The sequence below is a fragment of the Scomber japonicus genome, chromosome 5, assembly GCF_027409825.1.
Source record: "Scomber japonicus isolate fScoJap1 chromosome 5, fScoJap1.pri, whole genome shotgun sequence".
In the NCBI taxonomy this organism is placed as follows: domain Eukaryota; kingdom Metazoa; phylum Chordata; class Actinopteri; order Scombriformes; family Scombridae; genus Scomber; species Scomber japonicus.
Window position 1 is genome coordinate 20,805,443 of NC_070582.1, and position 17,490 is coordinate 20,822,932.

Genomic DNA, 17,490 nt, shown 5'->3' on the forward strand with positions numbered 1-17,490 from the left:
TGTCAGCTACAGCTCAAATTAAAAGACTTTTTTGTCAGTTGTCAGCTGTACTTTATCCTGCATAGTGCATACTCATGTTCAGCATCCATCCGCTTCAGCTGCACTTTATCATTTGCAGTTTGGCACTTTTTTGACACTTATATCCAAAGTGTCTTACGATAAGAGCATTTAACCTCCTTTTTAGCTTCATCTCAGCTTAATAAACCAAAATTGGTCAACTAATCCATAGACATAAAATTAATTGCCAACTATTCTGATTCCAGCTTTTCAATTTTTAAACTTTAGTCTTCTGTCATAGCAGACTAGATATTTTTGGGTTATGAACTGTTTGTGCTGTTCAGTCTGGACAAAAGGCATTTGGGACCACTCTGGTAGCTGAATTGTTACCGTGCATGCCACATAACTGTCCCTGTTTCACTTCCAGCCAGCGGCATTTCTGGCATGTCCTACCCATATCTCTCCTCTCGTTTCCTGTCTGCCACGTAACTATCACATCAAACCAAAAAAATCCCAAAACAAACAATCATTTGAGGATGTCACCTTGGGCTGTGGCAAACAGTGATCAACATTTTTCACCATCTTTGGACATTTTCTGCTTAATTGATTAATTGACAAAGTAATCGACTGATTAATTCTGAAAATAATTGTTAGTTTCAGCCCTAAAGCACAAGCGTAAATAAACAAATGAATGATGGCTGGGTTCCATCTGCCTGGTTCAGTCGTGGTTTGGTGCGTATACTGGCTGTCAGTCACACTGTCATGGTTTATTGGGACACTTGAATACAATAGAGCCATCGTTACTGTTATTATCAACACCTGTACTTTAGCTAATACAACAAGACTTTGGCTACGTTCACACGACACCGCAGTTAAAAGTGACCCATATTTGATTTGTTTCTGACAATGTGAACAGCACAAGTCACATTGAATCTGACATTTCCAAATCCGATTCAGGCCACTTTCAAATGTGGTACTGAATCGGATACATATCGGGTTTTTTTTAATGCGACTGCAATCTGAACAGTCAGGTCGCGTTTAATGCGACTTCGACGTTATTCTGGAGCAACACACAGCTAATGCTCCGCATAAAGACACCATTAAAGTATTAATTTTCTTTCTCCTCTTTGTCCTTTTTAACATCAGCCGCTCACAAATTTGCCGGCTGCAGCCACACATTGTTTTTAACATTAGACCATAAATGAGACTACCAGTAACTTCACCAGCTGTTGCCATGTTCGCTTCCGTAAACACCGTTCTGTGCGTGACGTCATTAATGATCAACTGAGCAATGCGGCTCACTTCAGGAGGCCACATTTAAAAGTGTAATATGAAAGTCCAAACAAAAAAGAATCAGAATTGAGCATTAAGGCCTGCAGTAGTGTGAACGTAGCCAAAATGTGCATCATGATGAAGTGCTACCAGGAGTGTTTTAACATGCATGCAGTGAGACATTTATAGTTGGTGTATTAGCATCAAACTAGAAGTAATGCTGAGGACTATCCTGATATGAACTGATGTTATGGAGAAGTGGACGTTTTGAACTGTCGGTGACACAACATACAAAATCATCAACTTCTGCACCAAGTTTCATGGCAATCCAATCTTCCTGCTGAGCTGAGCTGCTGAAAAAAGGACAGATACGAAATGTAGGAGACATCGACTAAGTCAATATTTTTGAACCATTTATTGAGAGGTTCTGATCAGAGTATAAATCACACTACCAAGTCTTATCTTAGGAAATAAAATGTATTTACAACAAAATTTTCACATACATTGGTTTCAAATAAAAACAGACAGTAAATGATATAAATAAGTTCTATGGAAAATAAAACTTGTCTTACAAAAAATATATGCAATTTCTGTATACATTTTCTCACATTGGTGCTAATAACATCTATACTGTACAGTTTTGGTACATACAGTATCATTTACAGCCCTGTATGAGTCAAACAAAGTCCAGTCTGAAAACAACGACTTGCTCTGGTTTTGGAGTGTTAAATGACAAACCCCATCGACTAAAATGACGTGGTCATGAGAGGATTTCAGTAGGAGTTCAGTGACTTGTCGACATGTTCCAAATAGTGAACATAGGTTGGGTTTTTTTTTCTTCTTTTTTTTTTTCCTATAGCAGGGAGTAAGCGTGGTTGTTTTCAGATTGGCTAGTCCAGTACCTAAAATAGGTGCTTTAAGAGCGAAGCTAAGTAGTGCACAGGCACTGACACACGGGTCACATAACATTTTTATATAGAGCCTACATACATTCGCTAACAAACGTGAAGTGAGCTACTTAGCTTACATTCTTGGGCACTGGTAAAATGCTTGGAGAGTGCGTCCTCTTTTCACTGCGTCACTGGAGTAAAATGCGGCTGCGTCCATGCCAACAAAGTATTGGAATGCATCCGCTCCGTCTATTAGAGAAACCAGTTTACGTGTGAAGGAAGGGTGCATCTTCAAATATTTTAACAAAGCCTCGGCATAAGTTGTACAGTAAAAAAAGAAGACCAGACATCTAGACATTCATATTAAGAAGTCTTTCTGTGTTTGGGGTGTGTGTGTTTTGAGGGGCTGTTTTAACGAGTGTTGCTGCGGCCGAGTGTCCTGTAGGGGCGTGGCAGGTTTTCCCTGCACTGAGTCCTTTACTTTTGGTCCTTTAGAGGGCACAACTGTCCGGCTCTCTGATCCCAGCTTAGAAGAAGAGCCTCGAGAGTCACTGTGATGGTGGGTCTTAGGTCTACTGTCTGTGAAGGAAAGAGCCAGAGTTTGGTGAGCCTCCATCGGCTTAAAGAGGTCAAAGGTGATGAGCGTCCTTGGTGGTTTGTGTTCTGCTGGCGGGGGACCGGAGGCGGGGTTTGACTTCTTCCTCTCCTCTTTGCTGTTGATGTCTTTATCCTTCTTTCCTTCTTTCTTTACCTGAATGTTCACAGGTTTGGGAGCGCTCGTCTTTCCATCCTCTCTCCCTGACTTTGCCTGCGCTCCCTGTGTAGTCGAGGTACTGCTCTCCTTGCCCTCTCTGTGCCCGCTCTTCTCCTTCTTCCCGTGTGAAGACTTGTGTTTATGCGTGCAGGCGTCTCGAGCCTCCTCTCTGTCTGGCCGTGTGCCTCCTCTGTCTTTCTCGTGCTCCTTCTCTCTCTTGACGTGAGGCTGCGTCTTTGAATCCCACTTCTCGTCTCGCTGAGCAGGCAGGGAACTTTGAGAGGCTTTACTGCCCTCTCTTGTCCGCTCCTCGTCCTCTTTTTTCTTGATCTGCTGCAACGGCTGAGTGGCCGTACTGCCCTCTCTGCCACCCTCTGCTTTAACTTTCTCCTGTTCTCTCACCCTGTCCTTCTCTCTATCCCTGTCTTTCCCCCTGTCCTTTTTATCCCTTTCCTTCTCTTTACTCCTGTCTTTTTCCTTCTTCTCCTTCTCTTTAGCTCTTTCTTTTTCATCTCTCTCTCTCTTTCCTTTATCCTTTTCTTTTTTGATTTGTGGTGTGTTGCAAGAGCTGGTTAGACTATCTTTGCTTTTCTCTTTTAGACTTTGACCTGGTGGAGCTGTCTTTTGCTGCCTCTCTTCCTCCACATCATTCTCCTTCCTAATTTGCTGTAGTGACTTTAAGGATGCGCTGTCCACTCCTCCCTCCTCATGGCCCTTCTGCAGTGTCTGGCCTGCGCCTCCATCTCCCCCTCCCTTACCTTCCTCCTTTTCATCTTCCTCAGCCTTGGGCTCCGTTAGTGTGTGAGCGAGTACACCTTCATCTCTCTCCTTCTTGACAAAAGGTGGAGACTGTATCGTTGACAAGTCCTTTATCTCCGCTCTGCTCTCGTGCTCTTCCTCCTTGAAAATCTGTGTCGGAGTTTGTGAGGGCGGCCCCTCCCTTCCCTCACCGTCATCATCCTCCAGCTTCATCGCTGTCTGTGCAGCATGGTCACACTGCTTCACCTCCACCTCCTCATGTTCCTCCTCTTCTTTAATTTGAAGGGAGACTTCTCTAGGTGCGCACTTCTCCTCTTCCTTCACCTTCACCTCCTCCTCGTCCTCCTCGTCCTCCTCGTCCTTCTCTTCATGTTGGTGATACAGTTTGAGTCGGATGTGCCAGGCCAGACTGCACACAGCAGACACAGTTTTAAACTGGTGGACGACTCCTCTGGGAATGAAGTAGATGTCATCGTGGTAGAGTTGGATACGGGCGTATCGGATCCCCTCCCTCCTCAGCTGGTTCAGCTTGGCGTCATCAATCCACTGAACACACTGGGGAGGCAACAACGGGAACAAGAAAGGTTCAGTTATGGCTCAATTACACAGAGAGAAAATTTAGAATTGTACAGTGCTTTGTAGAAAGAATAAAAACTGATGCTGATCATGATTTGTAGAACCTATTGGCATTGTACTGGAAAATCCATCTAATCGATTACCAAGAGTCAATGTGGAGTGTTAGAAGTCAAAGAAAATCTTTGGGTTTTTCTGTTTTTCACACTTAAAGCCGCATTAACTAACTTTTTTGCCTTCTTGAGGGCAGAAAACAAGTTGAAAACACAACTTTGAGGTATCTTATAAAGTTGTTATTGCACACATATTAGCAAACAGTTGCATCCAGCAGACACAAATCATTCATTTGTAATCGTGTTTGTGATTTAAGTCCAATAATCACTCTCCATTTAGCTCCCTTTAACAATTAGAGATAAAATAAAGAACTCAGACCCACCTGAGACAGTGGAGGCTCATGGAGGTCCAGCTGCAGCCTCATGACCACATCTGGGAAATCTCCAGCGTGGAAACACACAACATCTTTGGTGATCCGAGCCGGAGCATCGCTGCATTAAGGTAACACAGAAAGCCATGGTCAGTGGTTTTAATTAAAACAAGGACACAAACGCATCACTTACCATTTCTTATATTACAGCGCAGTTTTAGCTTCACATGCTGTCACTGAGAGCAGACATCCTGAGACTGAGAGGCTACCCGGAAGTGAGCAGCATCTGCAGGGTTAGGGTCATTCTGCTGCCTGTGTTTGTCTTGTTTTTTTTACTACAGTCATCGTAAGTGTGTCATCCACCATTATTTAACCTTCTCCAGTAGCAGATTAAAGAGTTTAGCATCTTAACACTCTCTTGCAGGTTTTCTAGAGTTTTTTCTAGCGCTGCCAACTCTTCCCCTTTCCTCTGCAACACTTTTGTGATATGCTTTTGAATTTGACAGTAACGTGAAGTTTCTCTGCCCTGACTATCTGCCTCTTTCTACATCGTTGCAATACTGTGTATTACTCTTTGCCATTTCATGTCAGAGGTTCTTTCTTTTCTTCTCATTAGCAGTTCGGTTTTTTTCTTCTTTTCCTCCTCCAGGTACTACATCCTTGCTCCTTTGTAATGTTGAATGAGGGCTTTTGGCCTGGCTTCATCTATTGCATGCCTTGCCATTGCAATGATGCTCCCCTCTCCTTCAGGTTTTCTACAGGCATATCGTTGTTGACAGGGAACCATCTTTCTACTGCAGCTTGTCCATGAGACAGTGTACGGAGACATTTCATTAAGTCCCACAGTGCTGCATACTCTGCTCTGCCACTGACAAAGAAATTCATCAAGCCTGCAGCTGTAAACACAATCTTGAACTCTGCTTTATTCTGAGCGAGAACTTTGTCACACTAGGAGGCAGCGTACCATCTCTGCACCTGTAGGAGTTTCTCCAATATTGCTGTTGCACTTTCAGCTTCTGTTACCATGGTCACAGAGTCGAGGGAGCTCATGTGCTGCACATATACATCACTCTCACTGTGAGATACCGCTACAAAAGTTAAACATTTTATTTAATGTTATGGTCTATTTTACTTTAACAATGCAGCGCTGCAATTGAAGAGACGCAATGCTACAAACACGGACTAAATACAGTTCGACTTCCCATTCACTGTTTACACTCCGTCTTCCCAGTTATTATTATGCAACTCTCAACAATGCCAACACACATTTAAAACCGCTGCTTCTGACTAGAGTTCACAAAGCTTAAAACCTTGCAGGCAAAACAAGCTAACGAGCATGTTAACTTTAGCAACTGAACTAAACATTATTCAAACATTTAAAACAAGTAGGGTAGAAAGCAATGTTAAACTATGCATAGTTACCAGCCAGCGGTGATTGATATTTACATTTGAAGGATAATGTAACTGACATTATTCAGAGTTTCGGCCTCTTAAGTTATAACTTTACATTAATGTCATCCAACCTGCATGTGCTACCATGTGATGTGACTTTGGGGTGTGTTGACAGCGTTTCCACAACATAACCATAAACAGCTTATTTAAAATACTCTCGCCCATCAACTACCACTTGCGTATTAATGTGATCCTAAATGTAACTTAGCCCTTAGTGGTGGTGTTATCTGTTTGGGGACTTCTGATACATAACACATTTTTACTTTTTCTCTCATTTTCAATCACTGGAAAATTGGTCAAAGTGTTTTCCCAAGTTTTCCAGGATGCGTATGAACCCTCCCACTGTATACTCACTCCTCTCCGCAGCGCACCGCCTTCAGCACACCTACAGCAGCAGTAGTTTGCCTCTCAAACCCCTGACCGATGTGATCAGCGTGGGCTCTCGTCCGGTCCTCGAACAGCATCTCCCTCGGCTCACTGGTTCTGGGTAGATACTGCAGGTTCTTTATCTCATTGGTGGACCTGAAATATATGTGTATTTACAAGAGTCAGGATATATTCAGTGCATGTGAAAGCCTATGTATACAGCATGTGCAGGGAAAAGTGGAAAGATCAGGTCTTACTATGTCAGCACAACTTCAAACTACATTTTCTGCTTTCAATAATGAGGACGCTGGAGAGACTATAGCTCTTTTTATACAGAGATCCTGTGATATTGCTGTAAAGATCTGCCAATGTGCCAGCTTTACTTCTTTTTACTGAACCAAACAAAGCTGACATGATGTTGCCCCTGTTTGTGATTTAAGATAGCATGCCGGGTTTCTAGAATCACAGGCGTGACATGTAGCATGACAGCGTTGGCATCCACCATGCCGGCTATCCAGCGATATCACTACCTCCACTGCCAGCTTAATAGCAACAATGCCCGCCCCACATTCTATGCTTGTACCTTTCTTATAAAGAACGGTGAGGTGGAATAATGGCACAACATTCCCACCTTGAACAGGCTGTGTAAAGGGGCTTATAACACCTGTGCACTGGTAAATATTTACACACTCGACACGTCAACCCACCTTTTCCTTTTAAAGGGTGATTTTGGCATGTCAGCCATAGGGATCATCTGTTCTCCAGGTCGGACCCACATGATGGGGCCGTCGTCGCTCTCAGTGGGGCTTTGCAGCCGCAGACTGGAGAATGTTCCCCAGGGCAGAGTCCGCTGCGTAAACACAGGGCGAGAAATTACCAGTTACACAATGACACAATGCGGAAAATGCACTGGCTGTAGACCTGTGCACACACAGATATAAGACACACACACACACTTACCTCCAGAAAGGGAGATTCCTCTAACATGCTGATGAACTCGGGGAAGAAGTCTCCGACCTCTTCATCCACAGCCCCGACCAGACTGACCTGCCGCATGGCCCCGGCACGGTACGTTCCCTGGGAATATGTCCGCTTCACCTGCAGCAAGGGAACACAGAGGAGACAGATCAGACTTTCAGCAAGAAGGTATCAATTAATATAAAACTAAACCTGATGTGTAGTTTACTGCTGGCTGAAAAATAAAAACAAAAAACACATGAACCTTTAACAGACGACATATTCATCCAGGACTGTCATTGCGTTCTCGACATAAACAGTGTAACCTTTTCTAGTGCACCTGTCTTTGATAAAGCTCACATTAAGTCTTAACAGCATATGTTTACCAGTTAAAAAGACCTCAAATACAAAGATTTTGTCTTTGATTCAGCTCCAACACACTCAGCAGTCATCACAGGAGGCAAAATGTCAACACACAACAAATAAAGGACAAGCTGTTGTTACTCTGAGGAAGGAAACACTCTCCTACACAATAAACCAACTGAAACCTGCAAATGAATCTATTAGAAAGAGACACTCTAATCATAAAGGTCTGACAGACCTAGACCAACAACAAAAATCAGCCATCAGGTTCACATGGGTCCCTTGCTTGTGTTACAGGCCGCTGACTGCAAGACAGATGAATGGATGAATCAATGTGTCACTTTAACGGTGCACAGAGAGCTTCAGCAACAGGGCTGATGCTACAGAGCAGCTCATGAATGGTAATCATGTTTCAGAGTTCATCTTTGTTTCTGTTTTGAGACTTTACCGGTTTCAAAGTATACCACGGTATGAAAAAGTCACGGTTTCAAAACCACTCAAATTTTCCATCATACTGTTCCTGCGGTATGAGTGGGTTTTTTTAAATGTGATGTCTCGTCAGAGAGAAAGTGGAAGTCCCTCAGGTGGGTCGTGTATACCCCTTCTCTCGCGTACCTCCGGTTGCTGTTACAAGCAGGTAGCTCTAAAGGCTGTATGATGGCTGAAGGAGGCGAGCCCCCCGAACTTTTCCCCCCGTCTAAAAGGACCAAGTTGACTGTATGGGAATACTTTGGCTACCGTAAAAAGACAGACGGCCGCGGCTTGGAGGAAGAAGGTCCCTACGTGCAAAACGTGCTTGTGGACAGTAGCAGTGCAAGGATCCAATATGATAATGAGCAAGTCTCCAAAAAATGTTCAGATTCAGTTTTAAGCTCCTACCTGCATTTATTCATATTTATCTTAGAAGTGTTTTTACTTTTTTCAATTATTTATGTTCTGATCTTGAGCCACAGGTTAGGTGATTGCATTTATTTGCATTTTGTGTTGTTTATTTCACTAAAAATAATTCATTTATGTCGTGACTTGAGTTGTTTTGAGCAGGTTTAGCCTCAGTTAAAAGGACTGCACTTATTTTTTTATTTAGAAAGAATTCAATTATTTTTTATTTTAAATACATATTTACTAATGTTCCATCATGTTCTATATATGTTTAAAAATAAAAGACTGTTGAATGGAAAACTGTTTTCTTTTTTAAAAAAAATACAGATATTTCAAAATATCACATTTTAGAGCTGTAATCATAATACTGTATGTATCGCAGTAATCATAATATAATATCACCTTAGAACTGTTCCACGCCTGGTTTATCCATGTCCATAGATTCATATGTGTGTGTGTGTGTGTGTGTGTGTGGTAATTCACAAGAGCATTCAACAACACATGGGCTCTGGAGATCCTGATAAGTGTCATTGTAATAAATGTCCAAGTGTAATTGAACCAATGTAATGCCTCTACACAGTTTGGGGAGTTGGTGGTTCACTCTCAAGTAAATGAGATGTTATCTGACTAAAAACTAGTCATATTCTCATCATTTTGGACAATAAAAACAGCACAGGTTGTAGTTTTTCACAGTACAGTCAGGCTTTAGCAGGAAGAAAACAGATATGTTAATTGATGAAGGAAGCACTGTGTCCTATAGGAATCCCTTTTCAGAACAGGATTACAATTGATTTATTCACTATATACATTCAGTAATAATAATAATCTCACTAGAAACAAATCTAAAACCTCAGTAAATATTGCTGAAGATAGAAGAAAAAGTCATCAGGCTGGATCAGTCCTTCATCCTCTCCACTGTCCTCCTCCCTCTGCTGCAGGTAGCGCTGGTAGACGGAGGGGCTGGTTTGTCTCAGCGAGCAGCGAAGTTTATAAAACTCTGACTCGTTTCAATACACGTGGCAAACTAAGCTAAACATTTACAGCAGCTACATACAGACAGCTTTCATTTTAGCTTGTTATTGTTATGATTAAGACTTTGCTATTAACTTGGAGTGTGCTGTCGTTGACATACTGGCAGTGGATGTGACACTTGTGGACAAAGCGGTTCAAATGATGCTTGTTTATGCTTGTTGAACAGGTGGTATGGTCAACTACTTCTTAGCTTTCCACTTGAACGTTTTATTGCAGTAACAGTCACATGTGTAGTTGTCATCAGCTAGAGTAAAACTGTATCTTTCACTTCACCGCTGCAGCCTCTCTGCTCTGCTGTCCACTCCGTCTCTGTGTCTCTGTCTGTATGTGTGTGGGTGGAGGAACTGAGCCATACCCTCCTCGGTCAAACACTGACAGAGAGCAGAGGAGAGAACACAGAGCACAGAGCAGAGGCGGAGTGATGCTGCATCGCTGTTTGAAAGCATCTTGGGGTGACACTGAAAGATTATTTTCATTACTGATATATTTTCTTGATTAATTGTTTTGCTTATTAAAATGTTTAATGTTAAAAATGTTGGTTATAATTACTTAAATCCATATGAAAAGGTCTGTTCCACTTTACTATCATGTATGACACACATGATTAACCATAACTAACCCTAACCCATTTGTCAAAAATTTAAATTCTATAAAGAGGAAGATTAAAGCAGTTACATGTTGGCATTTAAACAATGACAAATGGTGACATCAGATGTTGACTATATTGATATGACCCTGTACTGCCAACATATTCCATTTTAAAATGATTCATAACAACATCTAGAGAAGGTGTTGACTTAAGTAATAGAACTTCCAAATAACTTCTTCAATAATATAAGTCTTAATATTATTATAGGTCAAATAACAGAATAGTCATAGGTTTTTTTGCTGCATGTCTGCACAGTGAAACTATAGCTTAAAGGATTAATTGACTACTTGTTTTCTCTTTAAGCAAAAGCACCAACTATTTGATGGTTCGAGTTGCTCCAATGTGACAGTTCCCTGCTTTTCCTTGTCAAACATGACAGCTAATTGATTATCTTAACATTTTAGGATTTTAGACAAAACTAGTAAATTGAAGACATCACTGTGGCCTCGTCTTAAGCGGCCAGTTTATCAATGATGAAAATAATATGTAGTTGCAGCCCTGATTAAAACCTAGTCATTTTTGAACTCTTCATGAGTTGGTGATTTCCGCTGAGTCAATTAGACCACTTCCACTGTACTCTACAGCAGATCCATGTCATCCCTTCTGACATTATTTTATGTGAAAGACGATTCAGTCTCCAGCCGGAAAATGAGCCTATTAAACCTGCTCCAGACTGTTACGAGAGGAAAGACGGCTGTCACGCGGCGTTCCCACCAACCACCACCAAACCTCTCACCCCTGAACATCTTCAGCAATATTTGAAAAAGTCAAAATGTGCTGCAACATCACAAGGACGCCGTCTGTGATGCTCTAAAACTGTGAATCTCAAAGTGAGAAGAGAGGAACCCTGGAGTGTGTGACACACAGCCCGGAGGAACAAAACGCTGTGATAAAACTAAGACACTTTATTAAAAAGTGAATATTTCAGGCTTTTGAGTCAATCTTTGTTATAAAAATACTGTATCCATTACTCTCACATGCTAATTAAAGGGGCCATACGATGAAACGCTCACTTTTTCAGAGCTTGTGTAGATGTATTTGGGTCTCTAATGTGCCTTCTAACACACAAACTGTGATAAGACCACCCAGTCAGTTTGGTGCTAGTCGGCTTGCTCTGTACTCATGTGATTCAACAAGCAGTTCACATTTGATGCCCCTTCTTACGTCACACAGGGTGAAGCTAGGCCAAAAAAGTTTGTATGTATCGCAGGGCTGGACCGAGGGACAGAGGTACTGATTTTGGCTGACAGACGGCTGCAGGGCCACGGAGAGCACTGCAGAGAGCACCGGCCAGTAGCAGAGCCCAAGGGTCCTGCATGGCTGCTGCTGTCTCATCTTCTGGAGGACAAAAAACCTCAATTCTACTTTGATCCAGTTTACAAACAGAAGATTTTTTTTTTTAGCTTAGCCAGAGCTAGGCTAACGATGGGGTCACACACCACTGCAGCTGCTGTCATTAATAATAAACATCTTAAATACTGACTGAGGAGTTTATATCATTTCAAAGCTAAACAGTATATAGATATTTATTTGTATAAATAATGTCACTGCCATATTTATGAGTTTGGATGATTATTTTAAGTGAGGATGGAGCTGTTCCAATGTTAGCATAGCTCTCATTTTAAAAGCTGTTAGCTTGTTGTCACACCTGAAAAAGTAGAAATTGAGGGTTTTTATAAATGGGCATCATGATGTAGTTATTTCAGTCCTCTATTTGATCCGTTTATTGCATTTAAATCACAGTTAGTTCTCCGTTTATTTACATACAAGGCTGTTTACACAGGATGAGAAGCTGCTGTGGTGCTTCACTGGGTGCAAAATTTACTTTTTTGTGCAGCAGCCAAGTGTTTAGTGAATGTTCAAATTTCATCAGCTACTCAACAGATTACTATTGTTTTCTTGGCTAGTAAGTGAAGCAAATCTACCAGCCACATGCATATTTTACCAGCATTTGACTGCTGCTTATTTTGTGCCCTGGTGCTTGATCCTTGTGGTATTTTGGCCATGTCAGATGCATTTTATTAAGACTCGAGGGAACTGTGTAAACTTCTGGAAAACACTTAATATGGCCGCTACAATGCCAGTAGAAACTCTGATTCTGACACATCATGTCAGGTTAACAGCAGATCCATTCATGAATCAATCACTCACATAACTCAGAGGACACTGAACATTGTCCCTTCACCATCTGAACTCTGTTTGGAAAAGTCCACGGCTCATATTATCAACTGACATTAAGCCCAAACCAGCTAAATGAAGAAAATATGTTGACAGTTATATTGAGTTTGGTTTTTATTGAGAACAGCAACAGGAAGAAAAGCACCATCTGCCTTATGTTGGTACGGTTGAAATCGCGATGCCAGACCAGCTTAAAGAATATCTGATTACAAAGCACTCTGAGTATCAGTACGATCAAGAGGGAGACCTTGGAAACATTTTTCCTTCCCAGTGAGGGGTCCCTGGCCGAAATAATTTTAGGTTTGCCTGACTTAAATGGAGCCTCTCAATCTGTGTTCAAATTATACGAGAGTGCACGCTGTGATTGTGTGGTACACATAATTTATGACTGTTTGTAAATGCTACAAACTTTTGGGGATTTTAGAAATATAATTTAACTGCTGTCTCAGGTGAGTCACGACTTCTTGGTCTAGTTGGATGTAGAACGCTACTGTAGGGGTGCAACAGTTTATGGCAGACATAATAGATAATATATATGATACACTTTAATTGATAAACCATTTGTCATAATTATTGATACAAATTTTATAAAAACATTCTTGGTTTTTCACTTTTCCACATTAAAAAAGAGTTCACTTTCATCTTTAACATCTACAGGAAAAACTATTTTTAAAGATTGCGAATCAAAACTAAATATTAAAGGTTTAAGATAACTTGTAGAGAACAAACAAAAGTGTCTTTAAAAAATATATACATCTTACAAACAAAGCCAAAGGTGTACTACTTTGACAATGAGAAGTCTGTTTTTCATCATATATTTTCTGATCAAGAAATGACTAAATCCTGTTTGCATCTTGTCAAATGAACATAACTAATGTCTGACTGTTAAAAGGTACTGCACTCTTTGAAAATCTTTTCAATATGAAAGCAAAGTGATTAAACAAATGTCACAACTTCAACAATTTTAAAACAATAATCACTCACAATTTTCATGAACTGGTGGAGACGTAAAGAGATAAAGATATAAACTATCCACACTTGCTTTGGTCTAGTTAAGATTTTGATGCACACTGAAACTATCGCTCCAAAGACTAGTTGATTAATCGATCATCCAATTGTCAGAAAATTCAACTATTGACTATTTTGATAATCAGATAATTGTTTTAGTTATTTTTTAAAGAAAAAAATGACGTGTTTTCAAATGAGACAATTTCCTGCCGTTCCTTGTCGAATATGACAGTAGTATTGAGAACAAGTGAAATTATGTAACACAAACATCAGCTACTACAAAACTCATGCAGATCTGAATCCAGCTTACTCTGTTTGACTCAAGACAATTCAACCTTCCTCAGGCGACACACCTCCTACTGACCATGCTGGAATCACTATCAAACTCTACACTGAGGAGTTTATCAAGGGACTATAGATGCAAGACAGAGGACACGACACACGCCCCACAAGACCACCTGGACACTTCCAACACGGGAATAAAGACGGCTGAGGGCAACAGAGACAAAGACTTTCATGTGTTGTTTTGGTTTGTGGACTATGAGGTGGTCTCAAATCATCAACCTCTTACACGCAGAGACTTCTTCTAACTTTCGTGAACATTATAGAAATAAAAGTAAAATGCTTACCTGAGAGTAGAAGTTGACCATGGTTGTCGTCTCTATGTCCTTCTTCCCGAGCACCTCCATCTTCACCGGTGCGTTGGGGAACTTGTACGAGAAGTAGTCCAGGAAGTCTGGGAGGTAGGACGCCGCTCCATGGATTATTCCCATCACAAAATTTGCAGCCTGGGACTCATCCTCGCTGAAGGACAGGGTCACAAACTCCTGGGCGAAACGCTGCATCTCAGCTGAAGACAGACAGGCGAGCTGCTCAGTGTAGGCGTGTGCCACAGACGCCCCTCCGTTGGCCTGCTGCTCGATGTGGATCAGATGGCCAAACTCCGACCCAGGCATGCCCGGCACTGGGGTACAGTGCAGCGGGGAGCTGTAGCCCAGCCGGTCCCTGACCATGGTGGGGGTAAGGGTGGAGGTAGCGGCAGTGATAGGAGGATCCTGGTGTTGCTGTGGTGCTGTGGGGTGGAGCAGACCACTGCTGTTGTTGCTGCTGCTGCTGCTGCTGCTGTTGTTGTTGTTCCCGTTGATGCGACCGAGGAACTCGGGCAGACCCAGAGACACTCCTGAACACACAGTCTGGCACGAGCGATTGTACATTTTGGGTCGGCTGTGCCTCTCCTTCACCCGCTCGCCATCTTTGTGCTTCTTCTTTTTCTTCTTCTTGAGTTTCTTCAGCAGGAGGTCTTCCTCTGACCCGGCTTTGGGCTTCTCCTTAGACTCTGTGATGGTAGATAAGACATTTTTATCGATTAAGTACAGTTGTTTGCATCAGTCGCTGAGGAGGGGATTAAGTTTAAATAGTTTATACATTTGTTGCGCTAGTTTATATTTACAGTAGCTGTATATTAATGTATGTTTAGTGGCTAAGTTGTATAAACTGGAAATTCATTGCAGTTTTATCTATTATTACAATAATATTACAATAAAAACATGTGACATTGTTTTCAATTATTCTTATTTGACTTGATTTATTCAAATAGTATTTACAAGTGACTTGATTAAAGTTAACTGTCTAACTCATTTAAAGGACTTAATGTAATTAACACAAATGTTAAAAGTAACTAAAAAACATTACATTTGATCCCAGCTGGTCACATCAGTCCTACCTTTCTGTGGAGAAACCACTTCTCCGTTTTCTCTTGCAATGTCATGCACAGGTGGCAATTTGTGACTTTTCCACTCTTCTTTATTCTTGTCTTTTTTCTTCTCTCGGTCTTTCTCTTTCACACGGTGATCTGAGGTGGAGGGAGAGAAAAAACACACACACACAGACACACAGTGAGATGAAATGCTGCTACATCCACGTTGATACAGAACTGACGAACAAACATTTTCCACGTGTGAATATCACCATCTGGGCCTAATAAATACTGGGGCCTGTGGCACAGCAAATTATGTAATAATGCAATAAAACGTTTTATCGCAGTGTTATTTTACGCACACTTTTTAATTTGACGCTAAAGTGTAAAAAGCAAGCTGAGCAGAGCAGGCTGGCGGTGCTGTCCTACCTCTCTGTAGCATTTTCACGTCTCCGTTCTCGGTCTTTGTATGGCAGCTAGCTGCGCTCACTTTCTCCACAGCAGAGCCTGAACTCCGCTGTGCTTCGTTGCTTTTCTCCTTCTCCTTGTGTCGTTTCTCCTTCGCCCTTTTCACTTTGTGGGGCGACGCCAGAAAGTTGCTGATCTTGAAGATTTTCCGAGCGGGAGCTGCGGTGGAGAGGCTCGCCTTGGCCGGGCCGAAACTCCATTTCGCTGGGCTCCCACAACTCTGCTTCCCGTTGTGTTTGTCCGCTGCGCACACCTCTCCGTTCACTGCCCGGTGCTTCAGCCCCTTCTCCTCCACACGCAATTTCTTTGGGGGCGGAGGGTAAATGTCGCTGGAAGACTGCGGCCGGCTCTCCGGTGGCCGCTTAGCTATTAGGGGTTTAGGGGAATTTGTTTTGCTGTTTGCTGCGAAATGCATGGAGTCCACGGACTCGGCCATCTTGGAAGTTTCTATTTTTTACGGTCAGACGTAACTGGTGCGTGAGAGCCAGGCCGGGGGCGGGGCTTGGAGGGCTGCGTACTTACGCACGGAGGAGGGAGAGCTGCAGACAGGACTCAGCTCTGCAGGATCAGAGGCAGAGGCGGACTTTAATATGACATATCGTGGTAGGCAACTGCCAGGGGCCCCCAACTAAAAGGGCTAAAAGCAGCTTTATTATGATGCTTAGATATGAAAAATATTAAATTATGTTACTATTTTTAACTCACTGTACCCAGTGGCAGCCGGTGAAACTTTTCTTTGGGCTGGGGGCCATAATATGTATGTTTTGGGTGGGGTGGGTATTATTATTCAACACTATATGCTTTAAATTAATGTGGCTCCACTATAAAACTAGATTATTATATTATATAGGGCCTACTTCAATGTGGGTTTTCCACTTTTATGCACACCGCAGCATTGCAATTAAAATATTGTAAAAGACCAACACCACATATTTAGTATCTATATGAACTCTGTAGCTACCCTCTGAAGTTCATCTGGGCCCATTGTGCAGTGTTTCTTGGCAAACTGCTGCTGAGATACAGGCAGCATTCTCAATCACATACTTTACTTTTTACTTTTAGTAAGTAGGCAGCCCACAAAGTAAGTACTGTTGCATGCAGTATGGACACAGTTGGGACATTACTTCATCGTTTATTATGGCTTCTGATATTGTCCTGGATTCCATCACTGTCATTGTTCTCTATTTTATTGGCAGCTCAGTCAATTGGCGCTTTTCCACTACACAGTTCCAGCATGACTCAACTCGTTTTTTTTTTTGCGTTTCCACTAGGGATAGTACCTGGTACCTGGTACTTTTTTTGTACCTGCTCTGCTGAGGTTCCAAGCGAGCCGAGCCGATACTAAATGTGACATCAACAGACTGCCGGCCACTGATTGGTCAGAAGAGTTGTCGCTGGAAGAGTCATGAGCCGTCCCACACAAGATTCAAACCCGGCATTTTTAAATACCGCAGTATACAGTGTACAGTCATTTTTCTTTTCTTGCTTTGTGTGTGACAGAAAGCCACATACAGCAGCAAGTACACCACTGCCTCCATGTCCTCCATTGTTTATGTGTTTGTGTCGCGTATAAAACAAAGTCACGGCAGTTTCGCAGAGCCGTGCTATGACGACCCCGCCCACATTGAGTAGGTACCTTTTGTAATGGAAAAGGTTGTTCCTGGAACCGTACCGAGTCGAGTCGAGCCAAGTAGTGCTAGAACTGTATAGTGGAAAAGTGCCAATTGTGATTGATTGTGGGATTATGAGTCAGAATAACCAGAAAAACATGCT

General features: G+C 42.1%; 1 protein-coding gene across 1 annotated transcript; it reads right to left on the bottom strand.

Annotated features, from left to right (window-relative positions):
• Positions 1–1,796: 1,796 nt before the first annotated feature.
• On the bottom strand, positions 1,797–16,142 carry LOC128359139 (lysine-specific demethylase RSBN1L-like). The gene is made up of 8 exons (XM_053319569.1): positions 15,679–16,142; positions 15,277–15,405; positions 14,183–14,889; positions 7,448–7,585; positions 7,195–7,337; positions 6,476–6,643; positions 4,682–4,790; positions 1,797–4,227 (listed from the first exon to the last, which is right to left on the bottom strand). The coding sequence occupies exons 1-8, from the start codon at positions 16,130–16,132 to the stop codon at positions 2,518–2,520; spliced, it is 3,558 nt and encodes a 1,185-aa protein (XP_053175544.1). The 5' UTR covers positions 16,133–16,142; the 3' UTR covers positions 1,797–2,517.
• Positions 16,143–17,490: the final 1,348 nt, after the last annotated feature.